At 50.1% G+C, this 26,904-nt stretch overlaps 2 protein-coding genes across 6 annotated transcripts in view; both read left to right on the top strand.

The window, feature by feature from the left end:
- The window catches only part of ATP2B2 (ATPase plasma membrane Ca2+ transporting 2), a 352,425-nt gene extending 340,903 nt beyond the window's left edge, over nucleotides 1-11,522 (top strand). For 4 of the 5 annotated variants that reach the window (XM_059940372.1, XM_059940370.1, XM_059940371.1 and 1 more), the window contains 2 exons: nucleotides 1,529-1,711; nucleotides 10,647-11,522. In XM_059940372.1, the coding sequence (XP_059796355.1) occupies nucleotides 1,529-1,711; nucleotides 10,647-10,958 (495 nt within the window). In that variant the 3' untranslated portion in view covers nucleotides 10,959-11,522. Of the gene's footprint in view, nucleotides 1-1,528; nucleotides 1,712-3,554; nucleotides 3,642-10,646 lie in introns of all 5 variants that reach the window. The other variant, XM_059940375.1, reaches the window with a different exon arrangement.
- Nucleotides 11,523-17,993: 6,471 nt separating this feature from the next.
- Nucleotides 17,994-26,904, top strand: part of SEC13 (SEC13 homolog, nuclear pore and COPII coat complex component) — a 50,152-nt gene continuing 41,241 nt past the window's right edge. The window contains exons 1-2 of the mRNA XM_059940369.1: nucleotides 17,994-18,102; nucleotides 20,804-20,848. Coding sequence (XP_059796352.1) covers nucleotides 18,100-18,102; nucleotides 20,804-20,848 — 48 coding nt within the window. The 5' untranslated portion in view covers nucleotides 17,994-18,099. The remainder of the gene's footprint in view (nucleotides 18,103-20,803; nucleotides 20,849-26,904) is intronic.

Genomic DNA, 26,904 nt, shown 5'->3' with positions numbered 1-26,904 from the left:
GATTTTTGCTTCTGTCTATGCACCCCACTGATCCTGTTATTTACTTGATACTTTCTTTTAGTCACATCTGTTTTTCTGAAATTTATTTCAAAGGGTAACTTATATTACAGATATGATTGGAAAATCAGTATCACTTGTCATAAACAGAAGCTAACAAAAAAAAAGTAACAAGAACGATGTTATTAAACTCTAACTAGATGCCATGGCCAGCCAAGGCTCAGAGCTTGAAGCCGGCTTGTTGTAGAGAGCATTAGTAGGTGCTGTGACACGAAGCAGAGGCTCCTTCAGAGAGCTCGGAGGGAACGTAAGAGGGGCAAACCCTGCTGCATCACAGTGCTGTGTCTGCAGCCATCTGTGGCCCTCCCCAGCTTCAGGGAGCCCTGGGCTGGATCCTCTCTAGGGGCCCTTGTAGCCATGACCCCAGAATGTTCTCCCACCAGGCGTGTGCACACGCACACGCACCATCATGGAACTCACAGCTTGCAGCTCAAAGACGCCTGACCAGGACATGGTACCCAGAGCTGGATCCAGGCAGTGGGGGCCCCAACAGGCCTAAGACGTTGGTCTTGCCTTCAAGCTGTTCCCAGGCTAGAGTGGGAAATTCCAGTGATAGAAATTAACTAGAGGGTAAAGAATAAAATTTAGTTTCACTCAGAACAATCTTCTTTAAACTTTGGAGCTTCTTTGGAGAGTTGATAAACTAGATTTGACTTAACAACGCCATTTCCTGGGCACCCTCAGGGCCTGGGCATCTTTGTCCCAGTGGACAGTCCCTCAGGGAGCCCTCGCCGTCTGGATGAGCAGCTTCCTAACACCTAAGGATGATGCCAGTGGGCAAGACCCACCTTAAGCCCCCAGGGAACCCCTGAGAGTGTGCAGGTCAACCCCTGTCAGTCCCTAGAGGAGATGTCAGGGGCCTCTGACCTCTGCCACCTCAGCTTCCCCACAGGGCCTGCGGCTCAGGCCTCAGCCCCACGGACAAGCCCTTTGGAGGAAGAGTAAGAACAAAGGCATATCCCCCTCCCATATTGCCTTCCCTTTCCGGGAGGGCAGCCATTCCAAGAGTCCCAGGATTGACTGCCCCCAAGGCACGCAAGCTCTCAGCCCCTGTTGCCCAGAGTTGGGCACCCCAGGACCCAGTGACCTCAGGAAGAATAAGCCAGAGACCCGAGGGCCAGTGACTTAGACACACCATCTCCAACTCTGAGAACTGTTCCCAGCTTTCCAGATGGGAAAGCCGGAGCTCAGAGAAGTTAAATGACTTTCCCAAAGTCACAGGACTTGTGAGGTCTGGGGTATCCAAAGTCACACGTGTCCAACTCCCCAGATTTCCCACAATGTCCCCCTGACTCTGGATGAGTGAGTGAATTAAGAAGCAAATTAAAAAGAAATCTAAAGATTGAGTCGAGGAAGGGGTGAGATGAGTTAAGGAGTGAGGCGACCGTAGCTAGGTCAGTGGGTAAGAAAATAAGGAGGGAGGGAGGGAGGGAGGCCAACCCCCCTCCGCTGACAGCTGGGCCCCTTGCAGGTCATCGCCACCATCCCGACCAGCAGGCTCAAGTTCCTCAAGGAGGCGGGCAGGCTCACGCAGAAGGAGGAGATCCCGGAGGAGGAGCTGAATGAGGACGTGGAGGAGATAGACCACGCCGAGCGCGAGCTGCGGCGGGGCCAGATCTTGTGGTTCCGAGGCCTGAACCGGATCCAGACCCAGGTACAGGCGGCTCCTGGGGCTGGGCCTGTGCCTGGCGGGGCGGGTGGTGATGGGGGTGAGGGGGTGAGGGTGGGTCCAGACCCGCTCTCACCATCTCACCAGCGTCCTGTGCACCCATGTTGCCCACACACACTCTGCGTGGCTGCTGAAGAGCGGCCTCCTCGGGAAGGTCCTACCTCCCTGTCCACCTGGCCGGGCTCGGACCGGGGTCACACCCACTGTGGGCTTTGGGGCGGGGGGCAGGGGGTGCCCCTAAGGTGGGGGAGGGGTGACCCTGAGGGCCGAGGTGAGTGAGGGGCTCCTGTCAGGCTTGCTGGGGGGCCACCAGGAGGGTCAGGCGAAGCTGGAGGCTGATCCATGTGAGGCCAGGATGGCAGCTTCAGGCCGGGGTGGGCCCCAGATTCTGCCGGCCACGTGGTCAGCCCTGCGGTGCGGGCTTGTGCACATGCACATACATCTCCCTCCACGGGGGGCTTCAGACACTCTCCTAGGCCCCACTGGGGCATTGGGTCAGTTCTGGGGACCAAAGCTTGGTTTTCCACACACACACGCACCCCAAGGACACGCATGTAGAGCACACGTGCGGGATGTGTGTCCGGCCAGAAGCAGGTCTCTGCCTCAGAACGGGACTGCGTGGCCACCACGTGACACACGCCACGAACATGCAGCCCCCGTGTTCCCACACGGCCCGTCTCCCTGGGTCAGGGTTGCAGTTCTCGGGGTGCTTTCACAGCCCTGTAGGATGAGGAACAGAGGGACCAGGAAGCCGAGAGAGGCTCGGTCTCCTGCCCAGCCGGCCTGGGACAGCTGTGCTGGGCCGTTCACGGCCACCCTGCCCCCATCACGCTCTGGGAAGTGCGTCAGGGCCCCCCCACCTTGGGCCTGCGGGCCTGCAGTCCTACGTGGCCTACCGCTGCATTTCCACCTAGCGCAACGAAAACAGGTCGCCTGGGCTGCCTCACACCCTACAGGGACTGTCCCAAACATCATCTCATTGGCCTTCCCAGCCCCCTGGGAGGTCGGTATGCCCCGCACCTAGTTTTAGGGGTAACCGAGGTTCAGGAGACAGCCCTTTCTGGGCGCTGGGTCGGGGGAGCAGGTTGCAGACCCAGAGCCTCCTGACAGACAGCGGTCTGGGCTCCGGGACTAGCCCTCCGGGTGGCCCCCATCCCCCACTTCCCAGGAGGGCCTGGCAGCTCTCAGCACACACACAGCCCTGGTGCTGTCACCAGCCTGGCCACAAAGCCTTTGAGGAGGACCCCGGGGCTGTAGTTTCTTGAGTGAGCACGAGTCCCATCTAGCCTGACTCTTACGGACCACTCAGTGGGCCAGTGCTTTGCCCCTCACGGCTAACCCTGCCAGGTAGGTGGCACTGCCCCTTCTGAAGGACAAGAAACTGCCGCCGGGCAGTGACTTGCCCAAGGCCGTCTAGCTCGTGATAGAGCTGGGGTCTGGGCCAGGGTCTGTCCACCCCAGAGCTCCCAGCACACCACTCTGGCTCCACGCCTGGTCCCAAGGGCTGAGCACCCCCTCTGCCTCCAAACACCGTGTTTAATGCCCCACCCGCGGCCCCCAGCCCAGCCCATTGGCCCCTGAGTCACTAGAGCAGGACCAAGGCCGGGCCCCTGTGGCTCCCCCCTCAACCGGGCCCTGGGGACCCCAGGTGCCCGAGCTGAGCAGACGTCTCTCAGAGCCTTGGAGCGTGCCTGGTATTGTCGTTTTGGTTTAAGTGGCGTGCTGTCTTGCCGTGGCTGCGGCTGTCCTCGTGGCCTGGCACCTGTCAGTCGTGTAGCTGTCGTGTCCATTCTTTTCGCAACTTGTCTCGTTCTCTCCTCCGTTGCAGATTGAAGTAGTCAATACTTTCAAGAGCGGGGCCTCCTTTCAGGGAGCCCTGCGGAGACAATCCTCCGTCACCAGCCAGAGCCAGGACGTAGCCAGTCTCTCTAGCCCTAGTCGCGTGTCGTTGTCCAATGCTCTTTCCTCTCCGACCAGCCTTCCTCCTGCTGCAGCTGGGCGTGAGTGTGAATCCTTACCGCCTCGGGTGCCACCGCCGCCAGCGCCGGGCGGGCAGGAGGGCAGGGGCCGGGGCACCAGGGACTCGGGGGGCAAGAGGTCGTGATTAGGCCCAGGGGGCTGAGGGGCCCCAGCCATTGAGGAGGGTCCCAGGCGGTCAGCAGACCACAGCCAGGCATGGGGTGGCAGTCCCTTAGCGGGTCAGGGTCGGCTGGGATCAGGGTCAGGGGTTATGACCAGGCAGTCATGGGGTCGTGAGGGTCACAAGTAGTCAAAAAGTCTGGGTCAGTCAAAGGATCACCGTTGGTCAGGGAGGTTTCAGTGATCGAATGTCACAGTCCCCCACAGGGTCACGGTGGCCAAAGGGGAGCAGGCAGCTGGGGGGCGCGGTCCTCCCAATCAGTGTAGGGCCACACCCTGTCAGGAAAAGCCTGGCTCGTGAGGGCCAGGGTCAGAGTTGGCCAGGAGATCACAGCCTTGCGGTCGAAGTCAGGCCAAGGGTTACTGTGGGTCAAGGGAGGAAAGGCTCTCAGGGATCACAGTCAGCCACAGTGAGGTCCAACCCAGAGGGGTCACTGTAGATCAGAGGTCACAGGTGGTCAGGGGACCCAGGCCCCCAAGGAGATCACAGCCCGGAGGCCCTGTACCCGGTAGTTCAGCCCCTTCTGCCCTCTCTCCTTGTACATCTGATAGCACCAGCTGCCTTACACACACTTCTCCCTGCAGCGGGGCTTGGAGCACAGTGAAGGCCTGAGCCCTGCCTGGAAGGGACAAGGCTCTGGGCCCATTCCACTTGACCTCAGGTAGAGAACAGTGGGGGTCTCATCTTGGCTGGCTGCCAGCAGGCCCAAGGGACCCAGTCTAACCTGTGGCTTCCTCCTTCCTCATTGGAGGGACACCTGGGACTCCGACCCCCTCCATCACCTCCCTCCCTTGAGCTCATCTCCTCACACCAGGGCTTCTGACCCCAAGTTTCTCAACTCTGGCCTTGTCTAGATCTTTATGAACCCCCCATGGCTCCAGGCCCCAGAGGGCACAAGGAGTTTGTTTACCACCTGCCTCCCTTCCCTGTCTCTAGTCAGCCCCTCCTAAACCACAAGGGAGCCGCAGTCTGGTCCTCTCACGTTGTCTGTTCACTCAGCCAGCCCTCGGGCTTCTTTGATGAGACTCCAGGCCTCATCTCATGATATTTTATAAGGTGCCTCTACCCCCCTCCCAAGCACAGAACACCCAAAACACACATCTCTGCCACCGGGCAGGAGAGGACCATGTGCTGGGTGACAATGATGCCATCTGAGCCCTTGGACAAGAGGCGCAAGCCACACGGTGCTGTCAGTGGCGTGTGGTCACGTCCCACGACCTTTCCGTGGGTGTGGTCCCGCCAAGTACACAAAATGACAGGGAGGATGCAGAAACGGGGCAAAGCCCCTGTGCTCGTTCATCAGCATGAAAACACAGCGATGGGGAGGCCAGACGAGCCAAGGTGAAGTGAGGCCACGTTTGAGCAGATGGTGTCTGAGTCACGTTCCCATGAGGCATTGTCACCGGCAAGTCACTGCCAGGCTTTCTCAGAGCAGGAGACACTTTGTTCCCACTCTCTCCCGCTCCACACAGAGAGCCCTCGCCTCGGTGGGAGGCCGGCGCCCAGCTGCCCTACTCCTGCGTCAGCCGAGCTCCAGCGGTGCTCAGCGCTGCCTCCTGTCGTGAAGTGCAGAGACCAAAAGTGCTCAGGGCTGGAGAGCCACTTGGGGAAAGGATCTCTTCCTCTCGGGGTTCCCACTGCCCTCCCATTGCCTCCTGCCTCCCTCCAGCCGGTCTGACTGCCAGAAGGTGGCCTCCGGGTCCAGGCCCAGTTCTTTGTCCTCCCCGGTTCAGCCTCTTCCTTGAAGCGTGGTGCCTCACCCTGGCCAACACGGAGCTCACGGCACTCCTGGGCACCTGCAGCCTCCCCCTTGGTTAGGCCCCGCATCTTAGCTCTTCCAGTCTCGAAGGAAGAGCGCAGTCATCTTGAACCTTTTCTTCTGTCCTTTATAAAACCATTCAATAAGGCCAGTCCTGTGACAATTGGTTCTCAGCGCTTTTCCTTCAGAGAAATGCCCATTTCTGCCTGCCCTTTGCTTCCTATCTCTAAGCCAATCTCCTAGCCCAGATTTAATCCCTTTATCCCATGGTGACCCAACTTTGGAACAGCCTTTGAGAAGGATGCTATAGGCCTTGCCCATGACCCATCATTTTCTCAGAGGACCCAAAGGGGCTGATCAAGCATGACTCCCTCACCCAAGTGCCGTCTTGCCTCTCCTTCAGGCATCATGCCTCCTTAGGAATCTTGCGTTCCTACCTGCAATTGTAGAATCCAGCCTGTAATTCTGGGTCCCTTCTGGGACCCTTTCTTGGGCATGGGGTCTCAAAAAAAGCCTGACCATCCCCTTGCTCAAGGGTACTGGTTCCAAAATTGATCACAACCTCTGTGGTTTCAACAGACACATTTTGGTCAACACAGTCACGATGTGAAATATCCCCTAGTTCCTCCTTTGCTTGAGTAGTTTCTATAGCAATGTCACCTCCTCTGGTCTCCAAGGACTCTGAGAGCCCTCTAGATAGCAGGCAGGGTCCCTACAGAAGCCAAAAGGCTTTCTTCCCACAGGGTGTGAAGCAGGGGGCCAAGAAGTAAGAGAAGGGGTCCCCGATTGGGTGGGTGGAGAGGTGGGCTCCCCCCTACCCCCTGCCTCCTCTGAGCAGGATCTTCTTCCCAGGATTCTCCAGTAGAGTAGGGTGCCTGTTGAGTTGAAAACACCTGGGCTCTCTGTGCCCTGGAAAGAGTCAAACCACTGTCCTTTGCGCTATCAGAAGTGACCACCAAGTCCTGGGGCAGGGTGGCGTGTGCATGGCTGGCTTCTGACTCATGACTTGGGGTGAGGAACCCCCCAGCACATCACACATCCCTCCCTCAGCACCACTGGGAGTCGGAGGGCCCCAGGCAGACAGATGCCACGCGGTGACAGGACAGTCTGTCTGGTCAGACTGGCATTGGAATGATGGGGAGGAAACTCTAGTCCACTGCCTTGCTTTCCTCTTCTGACTTACTCAAAGGCGAGTTTCTTTTTTTCTCCCAGAAACTTAATGGCACACCCCTAATGCCTCATACTTGAGCCTCACCCAGAATCTTCCAAAGCAGTTCCGCACATCCTTCACTCCACATACACCTCACAACTGAAATGTGAAGAGGGAGGAGCTGCCAGTGCCTCCATGTAACTGAGCGAGGCACTGAGACTCAGAGAAGTGAACTGACTTGGCCAAGATCACACAGTATGTAAGTGACAAGAGATCTGACTCCAAAGTCCCTCATTTTTCTCACCACCCACACCACTTCCCAGAGAAGCCCACACACCTAGAGCCCACAGAGGTTGAATTTCCACTGTGGAACCAGGACCCACTCCCACAGCCTCATCCAGTGAAAAGGAGCCCATCCTCTGGGGTCTAGAAGGCCAGGGAAGCTCTTTCTCTGCTTGAGTCTCCACCAGCCTGGCAGGGACTGGGAAGAGGGGCATTTTCCCATCGGTGATCAGGAACAGAATTAACATTTAGCTCTTAGATCCAAGGCCAAGCTACAGAGCTCCTCTCTCTTATTCCCACAAATTCCTAACCCATCTCAAGCTACCTTTGTATTTAGCAAGTTCATAGCACGCTCCATGTTCATGAGTGAAGGTCCTGTTCCTTCAAACCAACCAGGCGCAGACCATCAGACTCCTAATCCCAGACCAGCCACTTTCTGGACGCCGTACCCTGCTAGATAGGGCATCCCCCATCCCACTTCCCCTTCAGATTCCCAGTTCTGAGGACTGCTAGGGCAAGGAGTTTGCATCTCTTAGGGGGAGAAGTGAAGAAGAAGGGAAGGAAAGGAAGCTGGACCTCTCATTAGCATTCTGGTAACTAACTTAGTGCAACCTTGGGTTGGCGAGAAGATGGCTTGCTTCTTGGGGGGGAGCCCAGACCTCTCCGCTGTCTGAATATTCCATGTGTTTGTTTCCCTAGAGGGCTAGAGAACCCTGGACACAGAGTTCAGCAAGAGAGAGTGAAATTAAAAGAGGTTGTGAGTCTTTAACCTTGAGCCTGAAATGAATGTGAATCAATCCCAGACTCTTGGCTTCCTTGAAGCCGGGTAAACATTCGAGTATGTCGAACCCGCCCCAGACCGGGCCCGTGCATTTCCTCAGAGCCACCGACAATGGGCGTGGGGCTCCCCACCCCCCTTTGTGCTGATGAAACCAAAACGTCTGAAAGCCCACAGACCGAGGCCCTTCCTCTCTTCCCCCTCACCCCACGCCCCAGTGCAGCTCATGCCAGCAAGGCCCATCACCAGGGCAGGCAGGGAGGGGAGATGGAAGAGCTTTTTTTTCTTCCCATACTTTTTTCCATTTCAGCCGCGAGAGATCCGAAGTGGAGACTTGAGATGGCCGTGGCGGGGTGTCCCGAAAAGTCTTGTCCCCACAGTCTTGTCCAGAGCAGTTCATTCTTTCTGTTGTCTCCATTCCAGGGGGAGGGCGAGGGGCCTACATCTCATTGTGTGTCATCCCCTCCGCGTTGTCAGTCACACGACAGGGTCCTGCCACCATCCCTCCTCCTCCACCAGGCGCTCCCGGCTGGCATCTTATTGCAATTCAGCCAGGCTCTGGGCTGAGCAGCTACAATGATCATTATTATTCCCATTTTACAGTTAAGAAAACTGAGGCCTGCAACATCTTTTTTGTTGTTTTCACTTAATCAGGGGAGTAATGGCCCAGTTATCAGGAGATCAGAATATTGAATAATCTCTACAGAGCCACAAATAGGGAATCCAGGGAGAAAGGAATCTCAGAGCAGCCAAATGGCCATCACGGAGGACCAGCACTAATGCATCGCGTCTGGCTGGCTCTCGCTTGGCACCTGATGCCTCTTACTGAAAGCAGGATTCCACCAGGCAGGTTCCCCTGGAGTCCCCAGCCCATAGCACATAAGAAGGAGAAGGGACAGAGATGCTTTTGAGAAGACAAGGGAAAGTCAGAACTAGTAAGTGATGGCTGACAGCAAAGGAGAAAAACTAAAAAAAAAAAAAAAAAATCAAAACTGTGGGGTCTTACACAAGACCAAGAAGGCTTATTGACAAACTTAAATCCTTCTCTGTGTTCTCTAAATTAAAAGGCAGAGGAGCTTATGACGTGCTTTAGAAAGACTCCTCTCTGAAATAGTCAAGTAAACCCTGAGCTGTGACACTTAAAACCATCAGCCACAGTCATTGTGAAAATTCACTCCCATGGACAGGGCTTTCCCCCCCTTGAGCCCCACCAACGAGCTACCTCTGGGTTTAGCTCCACAAATCCTGGGACCACAAGGGCCTCCCCACAACTGCCCTGTCCGGTCCTCTGTCCCCCTACAGGCCTGTGATATGGGGGGAGGGAAGGCCAAGATGGGCGGCCGCAGCACCCCGGCCGCCTCGGCTGAGGCTCTGCTCCTTGGAAGCATGGCTATTGCCTTGCTTTCCCCGCCACTGGCTCCGCTCTGAGTTGGGGCTGGGAAGAGAGGAGGAGGCGCCTTTGTCCCGAGTCCCATCGGCCCCTTGAGATGGCAGGCATGGCTCCCCCTCCCAGGAGTCCAGAGAAAGGATGCCTGTCTTCACAGTGAGGGTCCGGCTCCTGTGCACCCTGTGAGGCGGGACAGGGGACGGCCAGGCCGCTGGCGTGGCTCGCCCGCAGTCAAGGCACCCGAAGTGGCAGAGCCTGGACGCGGACTCGGGTCTTCCTGACTCTGGATCCAGTGCTCTGTCCACTGGCCTGGACGACTCAGCGTCCAGCCTCCTTCCATTCTTCAGGGAACCCAGCTTCCAAATGAGACACAGAAAATGAAAGAACTTGCTGTTTTGTGGCTCAGTTCCACACCCTCTTAGAATCCTACCCAGGGCCTGGGTTTGGCCCTCTGATTCTGGCCTCGTTTTTTGGTATTGTGTTTTCAAAGCACAAATAAAGAAAGAAGGAAAAAACCCCAGGAAATAAGGGACCCCAAAGCCAACTCCAATGAGTGGCCAGGGCTTTGAGTCTATACTCGAGTGTTTACCTCCCAAATGCATGAAGGGAAGAAACGTTGGGTACAAACGACCTCCATTCACATTGTCCAGGCTTCCAAGTGTAGCCGTGTGTCCGTCTGTGTGTGCCGTGTGGTTCCCGACCCCCCCACTGGAGCATGCTCCTGCCCCTGAATGTCATCAGTCGCCGCCTCCTTCGTGCTTTCTGGCTGCCTCTGCTCTGCACCCCAGAAAGCCCCGAGTTGGCTTCGGTTTGCTTTGCTGCTTCGGTTTGATGTTGCCCTTCTCTGTTTGGCCCTCATGTGTCCCTTCTCATCCCGGCTCATCCAACTGTCTCTCCTTTCTGTTCCTTTTCTGTTTGTGACACGTTATCTGTTCCATGTCGTGTGGTTTCTTAACCGCGTGTGGTTTTTCTAAGATTAATTTTTTACAAATAAATAGCCTCTCCTCCTTCCTCCTTTATTCCCACCTGGTCCCGCTCCCCTTCTGCATGGTCGAACCTCTGCTTTAAAGTTAACAAGGCTCAGTCTCTCACTAGGTCTGGGTGCCCGCTGGAGTGGACTAAGCTTCCTCTAACCACTGTTTCCCATCATCGCTATGATGGGCCTTCCTTCCTCCTGTCCTAATACTGTAGTCTTTACCCAAACCCAAGCAATTTTAAAAACCTCACGGATGAACACAACCTACATCCCCGCTTCCGTTCTTCCCTCTCCTCTCCGTGCTCATGACACCCAGCGACTGTGGATTCCAGCCACCTGCTGTGCTCGAACCCCCCCCTCTCCCACCCACCCCTCCTCCGAGCCCCCCAGAGCTTGGCCGCCGGCCCCCCTGGGGGCAGTGCTCCTCACCCCCGTGCTTCCCTTGCAGATCCGCGTCGTGAAGGCGTTCCGTAGCTCTCTCTATGAAGGTCTAGAAAAGCCTGAGTCTCGAACCTCCATCCATAATTTCATGGCTCATCCTGAATTCCGGGTCGAAGATTCACAGCCCCACATTCCCCTCATCGACGACACCGACCTGGAAGAAGATGCCGCGCTCAAGCAGAACTCGAGCCCGCCGTCCTCGCTCAACAAGAACAACAGCGCCATCGACAGCGGGATCAACCTGACGACCGACACAAGCAAATCAGCTACCTCTTCAAGTCCAGGGAGCCCCATCCACAGCCTGGAGACGTCGCTTTAGCTGAGGACCCCGCCACCACCCACCTCCCGGGCACCCACCCGTCCAGGCACCCGACTCACCCAAGCAGCAACGAGCAACAGCAGGAAACCAAATACCGGCGAGAAAACCGTTTCCACCCAACAGACCCTTTTTCTGGCTGCGATGCTGTTTGAACTCTTTTTCACTTTGAGGCGAGGGCGGGATCTCCTCCGGGGGCTTAAGGGAGTGAGCGGTTTTTCCCAGAACTAGCCCTTCCTGGCTCCCACCCGACATGGGCCAGCCACGCACCCGCCCGGCGCCATGTCCCCTGCATGAATGTACTCTACACTTCCGGTCCTCCCCTTGTTTGGTTTTTGGGGGGTTGGGGAGGGGTGTTTTTCGTTTGTTTGTTTGTTTTCTTAGGCGGGAACTGCAGACAGACTCTGTTCTGAGACTATTTATCCAATCCACTGGTCTGTGAGTTTTTGAAATGCTTGCGCAGCATGGGCTCAGTTGTATAGGTTAATTTAACAACTTTTTGAAATTGCAGAGCTTAACTCGCCTAGTAAATTTGCACCAATGGAACCGAAGAACTTCAGACACTCACAAGGTTATATCCATTTCTTTGTATCTATATCAACGTATACTTCTCCAAGACTGTATACGTCCATATAGATAGGTAGATATATATGTGTCTATATATATCTATATATATAGATATATATAAATATATATACATGGATATGTAAAGTTTCTTTGCCGGCATGTTGCCTTGTTTCTGCTTAAATTGCTCTATTTTAACTTATTTATGTCCTAAAAGAAGAATGTAATTTGTTTACAAACCTGTAGATAACGTCTTGGGCTATTTGTACGGTTTAAGAACACTGGTGGCTGAGATGCTATAAAAACACCTCAGCCTGACACACACCTCCCTGGATTGCATCCTTGATGTTTTACGATAGCCATGCTCTGATTTTTGCCTGCTACTTCCGTTCAATAATGTCACTACCGAGGGAGGCTCAGGCAGAAGCCAAATGTTAGCGAGTATCCATCCTGAGGGGTCCAACAGCGTGCTCCGTAGACAAAGGGGGAGGAGGAGAGAAGTCTTCCTGGGCTCAAAGCACTGACGGCCAGCCCGGCCCCAGGGTGACGGGGTTGGCAAAGCACTGGGTGAAGACTTTTCTCTCAATGAAACTCACTTGAGTTTACTAAGAGCATTTCAAACAGAGATTCTCTGTGGCGCTGTCTGTACAGAGACTGAGGTAGTTTTGCAATATTATAAATACTATTGTGTTGATTTTTTTTTTTCAGTTAGTAATTTAGAGGCTTATTTCCTTATAAATGGCAGCAAATGAGCTGTTGGCATATTGGATGAGGATCATTATGGCTTGCTGCTTTTATTTTTATTTTTGAAGAAGAATAGCCTTTTTCTCTGCACTATTTAGATCCGAACGAACCTTATGATGTGTATATTGAGATGTATTCAGTGTGATTTTTTTAAACCAAATTGTCTTGTGTAGTCGCAATATATACTGTAGCCTTTGAACAGCAAGTCTTGCTTTCCCAGACAGAAAGCCATTCTGAAACCCTACAGTATCACAGGTGAGAAAAGGTGGTTATTTTTTCCCTGAGACAATAACAGCACTAGTAATCCCACTTAATAAGAGCTTATTTAATTGTATGTCAGCCTCTTAACTGCTAAGCACTTTGTGGGTATCAGCTTTTTTCATAAAAGAACTTTTGTATTTAATACAAAGTTTGCTTTGAGACTTTTCAGCATACGATCTTTTTCCATAAACTTGTACAGTGCAAAAGACATTTTGAATACCATGATCGATGATGTCCCATGCTTCAAGGAAAACCAAACGCTTCTGCCTCGCTTGCGAAATGCATTCTTCACACTGACCCTTCCCACAGTTGCTCTGTGTCCAGCCGGGCCCTTCCCTTCTCCAGGCCCAGAGAATTCTTCCACAAACAAGATGAGAGCCACTCGGGAAAAGAGCCATAGTCAGCTGGGAGGGCCTGCATCTGGATGGCTGTGGAGAAACCTGAGGGTTTAGGATCCCAAGTCAGCCCATCCCACCTGGCAAAACCTTCCTGGAAGGAGGACCTTCTTTGCGCAAGAGCATCTCCTGAATGTCGTGAAGAAATATCTCTGAATGTACCCAGCAGAGGAAACTGCATCCACCCTCAGATATGTTTATTGGATTCCAAGACCAATACCACCAATACCGCCCACTGTTCTCCTCCGAGAAAGGAAAGACCCGCTCCTGAAAAACCTGGGGCAGCTTTGGAACGTGGTGTTTTTTGTAGTTTCCTTTTTCAAGGTTCTCCATCTCCCGCTTTGTTCCAACCTTGTGTCCGTGACCTCATTCCATGACACCACCAGGAAAGCCCCGCTTGCACACCACGCTCCCTGCTCATTTGGAGCCAGGACGCAAGGGAAGCAGGAGGGGTCTCCCCTAGTGGGACCCAGCCCAGGGGAGAGGGAGCCATGGAAGCTACCGAGAATGCCCCACGTCAGTGTTGGTCTTTTCTTGTCAGGAATGATGGATGCTCACACACACACACACACACACACACACACACACACCCTCGCCCTCACACTTGCACACACACATCCACACACACAGGAAATGATTGGTTTGTCAGAACTCCCTGTAGTACATAAAGCTTGCACTCGGCGTCCTATATCTAGCAGCATGGGGTACGTTTGGCAGTTCACCCCATTAGGGGGTAAATAATTTATGACCATTCATCTGTTTTTATGAATTTTTTTATCTAGACAATAATTGTAAATAAAGAACTCACCATCTCTGTTCATTTAATACTATGCAATGGTGATGCTTTCAATTGCTAACTCTTCTTACTCCGCAGTATGGTTCTGAAATGTCTGTGGTCTTAAAAAAAAAAAAAAAGGCAAAAACCAACATCAAACGGAACATAGTAAATATATACTCTGTAATGTATACTTTTTGCTGGTTTTGGACTGCACCATCCCCTCAGCTTCTTGTCTGCCCTCTGGACAGGGGCTCCAGCAGAAGGTAGCAGATTCAGTTCCAAGGTCTAAACTCACCAATCTGTCTCCCCCTAACAGATGACGGAAGAGCAGGGGGCCCATTCAACGAGTCACCCACCTTTGGAGGTGGACAGGGAGGAAACTGAAGAGTTTCCTTCCCTAACTCAGCAGCAGCCTGGGTTGCTCCCACCAGCCCCCCACCATAGCCCCTTGCCCCCTTGTCCCAACCAGAGCAGAGAGTGGACAAGAAGGAGGGCCCCCGCTTCTGAGACCAGACCAATGATAGTGACTGCACTGGGACAAGGACCCTGGAGCTGTCTCAGCCCGGACATCCCAGTTATTGAACAGCCGCTCTTCCCCAACTGTGCTGAAATTCCTCCTTTACCACATCCTGACAGCTCAGAGAGACTTGGGTCTATTTCTGGAATATCTCCCCTGTTCCCTTATCTGGGTGTCTCATCTGGCACCAACCACACAGTTTTAATTATTGTCACTTTATATAATGTTTCATTATGTGGTGGGATAAATACCCTTCGCTTTTTTTTTTTTTTAACAAAATTTCCTGGTTATTCTCTCACATCTATTCTTCCAAGTAAATTTAAACTGTTGCCGAGTCCTGTATCCTCCTGCCCTCCTCTCACTCCAAATATTGGGCTCTTTCATTGTAGGTGCAAACATCTTCCCACCATTGTAAGCACTGTCCACCACAGCTCACTAAATAGAGAGCCCTCTAAGGAGAAGTTAAAAGGGCATTGTGAATCTTGAGGGAAGCCAGATAGTCCTCCCATCATCTCACCTGCCCCCTAAGCCAGGGTGTTGTGAGGAGAGGCCACCAAGCCCCCACCCAATCTCAGTGTGGGACCCAAAGTCACCCACCTTGGCTGTGCTGAGGTGGACCCTCCATCTGCCCTGGTCCAGGCGAGAAAGAGGGGTCTCTCCCAGACCTGGAGTTACCAGAATGTGTAGCCCAGTTACCAATTCTCCTCATGGAGAAATGTTTATTCCTATCTCCCTTTCCTGAACTATTCTGGGGGGGAGAGGGTCACCTCTTGCTCTTTATTCACAGTTTTCAGCAGTTGTGATACGTCCTTTGGGATGCAGCAATCTCTTGCCTGGACCTTCTCACCAGCCTGATGACTCCCCCTAGTGGTTCTTGCTGTACTTACAGGAGGCTGTCAAACGCTCAGTGTGACATGCCTCCCACCCAAAACTCTCTCCGTAGGGTCCGAGATCCCACCATTAGAAGATGGGGGGTGGGGGTGGAGATGGGTTGCGTTTCTCTGAAGGCTTCTGGGTCCTCCAGAGCCAAGGCTGAAATCAAACAACAGCAGAAAATCCCCAGGTCTCTCCCAAGTTCCAAAGCAAGCTCTCCTGATTTTGATGTAAAAGATCCTGTTCACCCAAGTGCGGGGAGGGGGATCCCAGGCCCTGGGCATCAGCCATCACCCCCTCCACCGAAAACAAGATATTTAAGGCTGCTTTGGGACTGCCCTTCTTGGCCCCCTAAGTCTGTTTTGTAACGCCTGTGGTGCTCTCCCTCCTCACCTTTCCTCTCGGGGCTGGGGGGTTAGTCGCCACACTTTGCTAACTCTTGTGTGCACATATTTTATACCAGAGTAGCGAGGAAATGGTGCCGCCTCCAGCTTCCACGAGCTACCCGGGCTCTGGGGGGCTCTGGGAAAATCGGGGCTGGGAAGTGACTGTGCTCTTATTGTACACTCTTGATTTCTCTGTATCTCTGGCTTGTGCTCTTTGTAATTACTGGGATTTGTCTGCCTTTTCAACACTATACTGAGCAATAACAATAAATGCACACGTGGAAATGCAGACACAGTACACATCACAAGGCCTTTTTCCGTGGGACAGCTGGGTCCCTGCCCTCCGTGGATTTGAACTCAGAGGGAAACTGAGTGCCTGGGAGGGAAAGGCACTTTGTCCAAGGGTGCATGGCTCAGGGGTGGTCTCTCTCCTTCCACTGAGTCACACCTTTTGAACAGTCACCATTTGAGGGAGGCAAGTTCAGCTTGCCCTGAGTCATTAACCCTCCATGAGGAACAGCTGACAATCCCAGAGGGCAAGACTTTGGGGGAAGAGGCCTCAGGAGGATGAAGAAGAGGTGGAGATTCAGGGTCTGGGAGGTCAGGGCACAAATTAGGGAAAGCTTTTTTAGCTTTGGGGTCTGGGATTAACCGGAGGGAGCTGATGGGAGATGTGGACAAAGGATGTAGGTGGCATCTCCCACTGGGGACGGGGGGATGCAGAAGGGACCCTGGCACACTAAGAGTCTGAACTTTGCACAACTCTGGTGGATATCAGCAAAGAACAAGAATGTGCCCAGACCAAGAGACAGTCCCAATGTTGGTTCAAAGGTTGATGGTCGCACATGTGTGTGCATGCGCGCGCACACACACACACACACACTAAAACCCAGCTCTTCTCAGGGAAAACTGATCCCCAGATCAAGCGCTGTAGGCCCAACCGCTTCTAAACCCAAACCCACTTTCACATCCAAAGGTCCATTTACTCCCAACATCAACCTTCCAGAGGAGGTATTATTACAATTCCCACTTAATAGAAGAGAAGACGGCAGCTCAGAGAGGTGAAGGGTATGCCCACCTAGTAAGCAGGGGATACGGTATTGATACCTCGCAGTCTTGATGCCAGAATCAGCACTCAAAGCTTTTCAGTTCCACCAGCAAATATTTTAATGAATAGGATAACAGTTGCACTGTTTGTCCCAAATCCTCAATCTCTCCAACTTCAATGCCTACACCAGGGAATTCCTTAAATAACAACTATGCCCCATGCATTGTGTTTGTATTATATCTAACGTGTCATTGTCCCCACTTTCTACTGGAGGAAAGTGAGGCTCAGAAAGAAGTGATATGACTTTATCACCCAGAGAATCAGTAGTACATCTACAGATCTGAGATCAGGGGATGTCCCTTGAAGAACAGGAGACCCAAGGGCCCCTCCCACTTTGTTCTCTGCAGTATTTCCACCATAAGCACCACCCCTCACACCCCTGCAATCTTTTTCCATTAGAGGGAAATTATGGGTCTTGAAAGCTGGGGTGGGGGTGGAGGGTGAGTTGCTACCGGGAGACCCAGCCCTGAGTTCTGTAAGACCCCACTCCCCGACACCCTCTCCAAAGCTCCTTGATGGTCTGGGTCTATCACACCCTCTGAGCCTTAACATTGTCCCTCCAGCAGTGACCATCTCCTGCTAGGACTCTTCCCTCCAGTTTCAAGAGGGGAAACAGGGATTTTGACTCACCCAAGGGAAGCTTAGACTCCATCCTGGGTCACTCAACTCCTTAAAGCCATGAGAGGTCAAGGGCTGCCCGACCATGTGTGGCTGAGGGGAGCCCCCAGGCTCTGTCCAGCTGTACAGCATTCTCACTGTGCCGGTGGGAAGCCAGGGACCTAGGGGTTGGGGAAACTGGCGATTGGGTCCTGGGCTCTAGCTGCAGGAGTCTGGCTGAGATCCTTCCTTGCCTGGGGAATCTACCCGGTGGGCCAGACTCACAGGATCCCAGAGCTATGAGGAAGGGGCAGTTTGAAGGCATGGGTCCTCTGGCTTGGAAAGGGCAGGGCGAGAGGCTGAGCCTCTGGCTAGGGGGTTATTCCCTGGGCTTCTTTGCCCCTGGTCCCAGCCTTGGGTCCTGAGAAGAGACTGACAAGGAAGCACTAAGACCACTCTGGCCACTATTTCCAAAATTAGTCATCCTAAATTGTTCATCATAAGGCCAGTCGCACCCAGAACCGCAGAGAGGTGGGTGGAGGTGTAGTTACGTATGAGTCCCTTTTTTCATGTATGGATCTCAGGAAAAGGGAAGGGTTGGTCACGAGGGAAGACAGGTTAGAGCTTCAGATTTCAAGTCCCGGACCTGGCTTGCCTGGAAAACGAGAGTCCCACCCCTTTGGTCTCGAGTGTTACGCACGGAGAAGGGGAGGGGCCGTGGGAAGGCTTGGCACCGCCCCAGAAAGGACGGAACCTTTGTGCGAGCGGAGCGCGCTGCTGCCCGGAGGCTCCTGCGTCCGGCCCGGCGGCCTGCTAGCCCGGCACCGGAAGTGAGCTGTTCCGAGGCGCCGCCGGGACTTGCCACGTCCGAGGCCTGGAGCTGCCGCCGCTGCCGCTGCTGCCGCCGCCGCCGCCGCAACCATGGTGAGTGCTTGGGGCCGGGGGTCGCCGAGTGGAGTTCTGGCCGTAGTCGCGGCCCTCCCAGGTTCCTCGCCGCGCTAAGGTTCAAGCCCCGAGCTGGGGCCGTTCAGCTCTCCCGCACCGCTTCGGGTCTGGGGGGCTCTGGCCCTGCCCGTCCGGACCTTTCGGAGGGGGAGGCCAGACGGAGGCCGCGGAACCTCCCAGAACTCTGCGGGCCGCGTCTGCTGCTTCTTTTCCTTCTCTTTCCCCAGCAATTGACAACAAAACCCCAAACACCGTTGGAGCTACTGTGGCCTGAGCCCTTAGTAGGTTCCAAGCATTGTTCCTAATCTCAGCCTACTAACAGCCCCATGAAGTCGGGGCTGTTATTATCGACCTTTGACAAATGAGGAAGCTGGAGGTTCAGAGAGGTGGAGCCTCTTGCACAGGGAACAAGTGGCAGAGCTGAGATTCAAACCCTCACAACCATTCCCTTCTCCCACCTCCCGCCTCTCCCAGCAGAGATGTTTGTGGAACAGGTGCTTAGCCCAGGGCCCCGAGGTATGACGGGCACTTCAGGAAACTGATGTAAGGATGAGCTGAATGCCCCTGTGAGGCAGGGGCTCGGGCTTTTAAACCTCTGTGGTATCCACAGTGTACATTCACTCCACACTTACTCATCCAGTGAATGACCGCCAGTGGGAACTAATGGATAGAAGCATCTAGCCTGAGCCTGGCACAGAGGGGGGATTCAGTAAGCCGGTACTCTCGGGAAAATGGCTGTGCCTGTGTTTTTGAGGAAACATGGGTGAACCCAGAAGTCTGGACGCTGGGTTTGGTTCTTGCTTTGCAGGGCACTGGGTTTTAAATTTCTCGGGGTTTTTTTGGTCTCTGATTCTTCAGCTGCTAAGTAGAGTTGGGGTCTCTTACACCTGACACTCATCTCTTTTTAAATGAGTGTTTAACTCATTAAGTAATTCTGAAGAGCTGAATTGTTTTGAGGGCTGTCTTTTACTACTTAAGGAAGACCGGACATCTTGAGGTGCTTAGGAGGAGGGACTCTTTTTCTTTAAAAGAGCTTTAAAAAAAAAAAAAGCACTTGTTCATCAATCCTGGTTGGTGCGTGAGAGTGGTTCAAAATAAATGCTGGTTATCTCCAAGGTCCTCTGGCGAACTAGTATGAAACTATCAGTAAGCTTTCTTCCTGCCTCTGCTTAGCCCTCAGCCATTGATTTAGGGAATTGGATGTAAGGACTAGATGGGCAGCCTAGTCTAGTGGAAAGCTTTGTGGGCTGGGAGTTAGCAGGTGGGGCTCTTCTCCCAGCTCCACCTTTAACTAGCTCTGTAACTTGAGCAGGTGCTTTCTGTTCCCTGGGCTTCTTCATCTCCTTAGTCCATCGGACAGCTCTGATGAACTCTGCCCTTCGGCCTTCCCAGTGCACATGTGAGAGTACTTTGTAACCCGGACAGCTTGGCACACGTAGGAGATGCTTCTCTTTATCTTCCTTACTTGCCTTTGCAGACCTCGGGGGCCTGCTTTGTAGGGCATCTAGACTTTGGTGAGAGAACCTATGCTTACTTGACATGTACCTTTTGAACTGCTTTGCAGCCATCCTCTTCCAGTATCCACCTTTCTGAAAAGTCAGGTCAGACTTTATACCTGCAGGGCTTGTGCTGGAAAAAGATGAAATGGGGGAAATGGTAAGAAATATCATTTCCAGTCTGAAACCTCCTTTTCCGTCCCTTTTCTACCCCAAGAGTTTTGAGAGAATAGTGGTTGAACAAAGTAAAACTGTGCACTTTTGTTCATTTACTTATTCATTCAGCAGATAGTCACTGAGTTCCTTCTGTTTGCAAAGCACTGTGCTGGGTGATTGGAGAGGATTCAGAACGGCCAGTGACACCGACCCTGGCTCCAGGGAGCTCACTTTCTAGTTGGGAGAAGAAACAGTGTAAAGTGTTGTAGACATTCATTGTTGATATTCAGAGGAATCCAGCCAGTTGGGGAATCTGGGAATCTTCAAGATGGCGAGGGGCGGGGGCAGCGTAATTTGAGCTGAACATCAGAGAATGGGTAGGAAGGTGATGACCATGGCAGCTCTGTTCCAGCCCTACAGACTGGGCTCTGTCACAGATGGTGTGCCAGGGAGCAGCCTCAGGAGAATCAATTGAACCAATTAATCAAAGTGTTAGGTGTTAACCCTGTTACACAAAAAACTGCCTGGAACATCAGAGGCTCTGTCGTCCAGGAAGGAACCCCAGCCACAGCTCCCTCAGGGTCCCTCTTCAGCCTCAAATGTAGCCAGGACCTCTCATGCCGCCATCCCCCCTTTGCTCATGTTATGCCCTCTGATTGGACTGTACTTTTTTCCCCTGTGCCACCTGGCAAATTCCTCATCATCTGAGCCCCAGTTTATGTCCACCACCACCAGCCCCTCAGACTGCTATAGCACATGTTAACCACCATTAAAGTATTTATCTTGCTTTGTTGGGGTTACTTATGTGTAGGTTTCTCAGGGGCAAGAAGTACCTCTTTTTCGTGTCTGCATCTCCAGTTCCTGGCACAGCACTAGGCAAAATGAAGGCACTTAGAGTGAACATTTACTGAATGAATAAATGAATGAACAGATACAGTCAAGAACTTTAAAAATGATCAGTGGGTTCAATGAGATGATTGCATTCTAACTACTATCAGTGCATTTACCAACAATATCTTTGGTTCTAGGTGTCAGTAATTAACACCGTGGATACTTCCCATGAGGACATGATTGTAAGTATTCCTTTAGCCCTTCCTCACATGCTGTGGACATGGGCATTTCTGTTGATCATTTATGAATCCACTGTGGCTTTGCAGCCTTTGCTAGTTAGGCTGTAACCTGAGGGGTATGGTCAGTCTCCCAGCAGTGCCCTCTGAGTTGGCAGGGCTGTGATAGTCTGGTCACTGTATGGCAGGAGAAACCTGGAAACAGTTTGTAGCTCAAGGTCCTCAGTCTCCTGGCCAAAAAGTAGCCATCTCTGGGATGGGATGGACATGGGTGCAGAGGTTTGAATTAGTCTTCCCACCTATCTTCCTCCTGCTGTCACTTCTTAGCCCCATTGGAAAGGGAAGAAAAAAATAGGAAAATGACTCAATACAAAGGCAGAGCCAGGTAGGACCGCCACAGACAGCGGGCCAGACAGTACTCTTTGAACCAGAAGTCATTAACTCAAGGCGTTTCCTGAGAGGCAAACATAGGGTTTGGTGTAAGACAACAGGGCTGTGGGAGAAGGTCCCGAGGTTCAAGTCTCCGGCAGCAAAGATGTGGACTCTGCTTCTTGCAGGGCAAGGAGTCCAGGTAGCCTCTGAACAGGACCCAGGTCAGTCAGCCTACAGCATTTCATCCCAGGTATCCTGCCCTCACAACCTTCCCACCAGCCGTTGCTTTTGAGTTTCTGAGGGGCTGCCTAGTCTCAGAATTGTAAGTTCCCTGGATGGGATCATGTGTGTTCTAGCTGTGAGACCACACCTCCTTGGAGACAGCATGGCACCTTGGGTAGGAAGATCCGGTCTGAGATCCCTAGTCAATCTCTTTTTTTTTTTTTTTTTTTTTTTTGAATTTTATTTTATTTTTTTATACAGCAAGTTCTCATTAGTTATCCATTTTATACATATTGGTGTATATATGTCAATCCCAATCTCCCAATTCATCACACCACCACCACCCCGCCGCCACTTTCCCCCCTTGGTATCCATACGTTTGTTCTCTACATCTGTGTCTCTATTTCTGCCCTGCAAACCGGTTCATCTGTACCATTTTTCTAGGTTCCACATATATGCGGTAGTATACGACATTTGTTTTTCTCTTTCTGACTTCACTCTGTATGACAGTCTCTAGATCCATCCACGTCTCTACGAATGACCCAATTTCGTTCCATTTAATGGCTGAGTAATATTCCGTTACATATATGTACCACATCTTTATCCATTCGTCTGTCGATGGGCATTTAGGTTGCTTCCATGACCTGGTTATTGTAAATAGTGCTGAAGTGAACGTTGGGGTGCATGTGTCTTTTTGAATTATGGTTTTCTCTGGGGATATGCCCAGTAGTGGGATTGCTGGGTCATATGGTAATTCTATTTTTAGTTTTTTAAGGAACCTCCACACTGTTTTCCCTAGTGGCTGTATCCATTTACATTCCCACCAACAGCGCAAGAGGTTCCCCTTTTCTCCACACCCTGTCCAGCATTTGTTGTTTGTAGATTTTCTGATGATGCCCATTCTCACTGGTGTGAGGTGATACCTCATTGTAGTTTTGATTTGCATTTCTCTAATAATTAGTCATGTTGAGCAGCTTTGCATGTGCTTCTTGGCCATCTGTATGTCTTTCTTAGAGAAATGTCTGTTTAGGTCTTCTGCCCATTTTTTGGATTGGGTTGTTTGTTTTTTTAATATTGAGCTGCATGAGCTGTTTATATATTTTGGAGATTAATCCTTTGTCCATTGATTCATTTGCAAATATTCTCTCCCATTCTGAGGGTTGTCTTTTTGTCTTGTTTGTAGTCTCCTTTGCTGTGCAAAAGCTTTGAAGTTTCATTAGGTCCCATTTGTTTATTTTTGGTTTTATTTCCATTACTCTAGGAGGTGGATCCAAAAAGATCTTGCTGTGATTTATGTCAAAGAGTGTTCTTCCTATGTTTTCCTCTAAGAGTTTTATAGTGTCCAGTCTTACATTTAGGTCTCTAATCCATTTTGAGTTTATTTTTGTGTATGGTGTTAAGGAGTGTTCTAATTTCATTCTTTTACATGTAGCTGTCCAGTTTTCCCAGCAGCACTTACTGAAAAGACTGTCTTTTCTCCATTGCATATCCTTGCCTCCTTTGTCATAAATTAGTTGACCATAGTTGTGTGGGTTTATCTCTGGGCTTTCTATCCTGTTCCATTGATCTGTATTTCTGTTTTTGTGCCAGTACCATATTGTCTTGATTACTATAACTTTGTAGGATAGTCTGAAGTCAGCGAGTCTGATTCCTCCAGCTCTGTTTTTTTCCCTCAAGACTGCTTTGGCTATTCGGGGTCTTTTGTGTCTCCATACAAATTTTAAGATGATTTGTTCTAGTTCCGTAAAAAATGCCATTGGTGATTTGATAGGGATTGCATTGAATGTGTAGATTGCTTTGGGTAGTATAGTCATTTTCACAATATTGATTCTTCCAATCTAAGAACATGCTGTATCTCTCCATCTGTTTGTATCATCTTTAATTTCTTTCATCAGTGTCTTATAGTTTTCTGCATACAGGTCTTTTGTCTCCCTAGGTCAGTTTATTCCTAGGCATTTTATTCTTTTTGTTGCAATGGTAAATGGGAGTGTTTCCTTAATTTCTCTTTCAGATTCTTCGTCGTTAGTGTCTAGGAATGCAAGAGATTTCTGTGCGTTAATTTTGTATCCTGCAACTTTACCAAATTCATTGATTAGCTCTAGTAGTTTTCTGGTGTCATCTTTAGGATTCTCTATGTATAGTATCATGTCATCTGCAAACAGTAATAGTTTTACTTCTTCTTTTCAAACTTGTATTCCTTTTATTTCTTTTTCTTCTCTGATTGCCATGGCTAGGACTTCCAAAACTACATTGAATAATAGTGGTGAGAGTGGACATCCTTGTCTCGTTCCTGATCTTAGAGGAAATGGTTTCAGTTTTTCACCATTGAGAATGATGTTTGCTGTGGGTTTGTCGTAGATGGGCTTTATTATGTTGAGGTAGGTTCCCTCTATGCCCATTTTCTGGAGAGTTTTTATCATAAATGGGTGTTGAGTTTTGTCAAAAGCTTTTTCTGCATCTACTGAGATGATCATATGATTTGTCTTCTTCAATTTGTTGATATGGTGTATCACATTGATTGATTTGCATATATTGAAGAATCCTTGCATCCCTGGGGTAAATCCCACTTGCTCATGGTGTATGATCCTTTTAATGTGTTGTTGGATTCTGTTTGCGAGTATTTTGTTGAGGATTTTTGCATCTATATTCATGAGTGATATTGGTCTGTAATTTTCTTTTTCTGTAGTATCTTTGTCTGGTGTTGGTATCAGGGTGATGGTGGCCTCGTAGAATGAGTTTGGGAGTGTTCCTTCCTCTGCAATTTTTTGGAAGAGTTTGAGAAGGATGGGTGTTAGCTCTTCTCTAAATGTTTGATAGAATTCACCTGTGAAGCCATCTGGTCCTGGACTTTTGTTTGTTGGAAGATTTTTAATCACAGTTTCAATTTCATTACTTGTGATTCGTCTGTTCATATTTTCTGTTTCTTCCTGGTTCAGTCTTGGAAGGTTATACCTTTCTAAGAATTTGTCCATTTCTTCCAGGTTGTCCATTTTATTGGCATAGAGTTGCTTATAGCAGTCTCTTAGGATGCTTTGTATTTCTGCCGTGTCTGTTGTAACTTCTCCTTTTGCATTTCTAAGTTTATTGATTTGAGTCCTCTCCCTCTTTTTCTTGATGATTCTGGCTAAAGGTTTATCAATTTTATCTTCTCAGAGAACCAGCTTTTAGTTTTATTGATCTTTGCTATTGTTTACTTTGTTTCTATTTCATTTATTTCTGCTCTGATCTTTATGATTTCTTTCCTTCTACTAACTTAGGGTTTTGTTTGTTCTTCTTTCTCCAGTTCCTTTAGGTGTAAGGTTATATTGTTTATTTGAGATGTTTGTTGTTTCTTGAGGTAGGCTTGTATTGCTATAAACTTCCCTCTGAGAACTGCTTTTGCTGCATCCCATAGGCTTTGGATCGTCGTGTTTTCATTGTCATTTGTTTCTAGGTATATTTTGATTTCCTCTTTGATTTCTTCAGTGATCTCTTGGTTACTTAGTAACGTATTGTTTAGCCTCCATGTGTTTGTGTTTTTTACGTTTTTTTCCTCTGTAATTGATTTCTAATCTCATAGTGTTTTTGTCAGAAAAGATGCTTGATAGGATTTCAATTTTCTTAAATTTACTGAGGCTTGATTTGTTACCCAAGATGTGATCTGTCCTGGAGAATGTTCCATGTGCACTTGAGAAGAAAGTGTATCTGCTGTTTTTGAATGGAATGTCCTATAAATACCAATTAAATCTATCTGGTCTATGGTGTCATTTAAAGCTTGTGTTTCCTTATTAATTTTCTGTTTGGATGATCTGTCCATTGGTGTAAGTGAGGTGTTAAAGTCCCCCACTATTATTGTGTTATTGTCGATTTCCTCTTTTATAGCTGTTAGCAGTTGCCTTATGTATTGAGGTGCTCCTATGTTGGGTGCATATGTATTTATAATTGTTATATCTTCTTCTTGGATTGATCCCTTGATCATGATGTAGTGTCCTTCCTTGTCTCTTGTAACATTCTTTATTTTGAAGTCTATTTTATCTGATATGAGTATTGCTACTCCAGCTTTCTTTTGATTTCCATTTGCATGGAATATCTTTTTCCATCCCCCCACTGTCAGTCTGTACGTGTCCCTAGGTGTGAAGTGGGTCTCTTGTAGGCAGCATATCTATGGGTCTTGTTTTTGCATCCATTCAGTGAGCCTGTGTCATTTGGTTGGAGCATTTAATCCATTCACATTTAAGGTAATTATCGATATGTACCTATTACCATTTTCTTAATTGTTGTGGGTTTGTTTTTGTAGGTCCTTTTCTTCTCTTGTGTTTCTCACTTAGAGAAGTTCCTTTAGCATTTGCTGTAGAGCTGGTTTGGTGGTGCTGAATTCTCTTAGCTTTTGCTTGTCTGTAAAGCTTTTGATTTCTCCGTCGAATCTGAATGAGATCCTTGCTGGGTAGAGTAATGTTGGTTGTAGGTTCTTCCCTTTCATCTCTTTAATTATATCGTGCCACTCCCTTCTGGCTTGTAGAGTTTCTGCCGAGAAATCAGCTGTTAACCTTATGGGAGTTCCCTTGTATGTTATTTGTCTTTTTTCCCTGGCTGCTTTCAGTAATTTTTCTTTGTCTTTAATTTTTGCCAGTTTGATTACTATGTGTCTCGGCGTGTTTCTCCTTGGGTTTATCCTGTATGGGACTCTCTGTGCTTCCTGGCCTTGGGTGGCTATTTCCTTTCCCATGTTAGGGAAGTTTTCCACTATAATCTCTTCAAATATTTTCTCAGGTCCTTTCTCTCTCTCTTCTCCTCTGGGACCCCTATAGTGAGCATGTTGTTGCGTTTAATGTTGTCCCAGAGGTCTCTTAGGCTGTCTTCATTTCTTTTCTTTCTTTTCTGTTTATTCTGTTCCGCAGCAGTGAATTCCACCATTCTGTCTTCCAGGTCACTTATCCGTTCTTCTGCCTCAATTATTCTGCTGTTGATTCCTTCTAGTGTATTTTTCATTTCAGTTATTATATTGTTCATCTCTGTTTGTTTGTTCTTCAATTCTTGTATGTCTTTGTTAAACATTTTCTTGCATCTTCTCGATCTTTGCCTCCATTCTTCTTCCGAGGTCCTGGATCATCTTCACTATCATTATTCTGAATTCTTTTTCTGCAAGGTTGCCTGTCTCCACTTCATTTAGTTGTTTTTTGGGGGTTTTATCTTGTTCCTTCATCTGGTACAAAGTCCTTTGCCTTTTCATCTTGTCTGTCTTTCTGTGAATGTGGTTTTTGTTCCACAGGCTGCCGAATTGTAGTTCTTCTTGCTTCTGCTGTCTGCCCTCTGGTGGATGAGGCTATCTAAGAGGCTTGTGCAAGTTTCCTGATGGGAGGGACTGATGGTGGGTAGAGCTGGGTGTTGCTCTGGTGGGCAGAGCTCAGTAAAACTTTAATCCACTTGTCTGCTGATGGGTGGGGCTGGGTTCCCTCCCTGTTGGTTGTTTGGCCTGAGGCGACCCAACA

The sequence above is a fragment of the Balaenoptera ricei genome, chromosome 11, assembly GCF_028023285.1.
Source record: "Balaenoptera ricei isolate mBalRic1 chromosome 11, mBalRic1.hap2, whole genome shotgun sequence".
In the NCBI taxonomy this organism is placed as follows: domain Eukaryota; kingdom Metazoa; phylum Chordata; class Mammalia; order Artiodactyla; family Balaenopteridae; genus Balaenoptera; species Balaenoptera ricei.
Note: the sequence above shows the minus strand (reverse complement) of the source record. Positions and strands in the feature narration are given on the sequence as shown.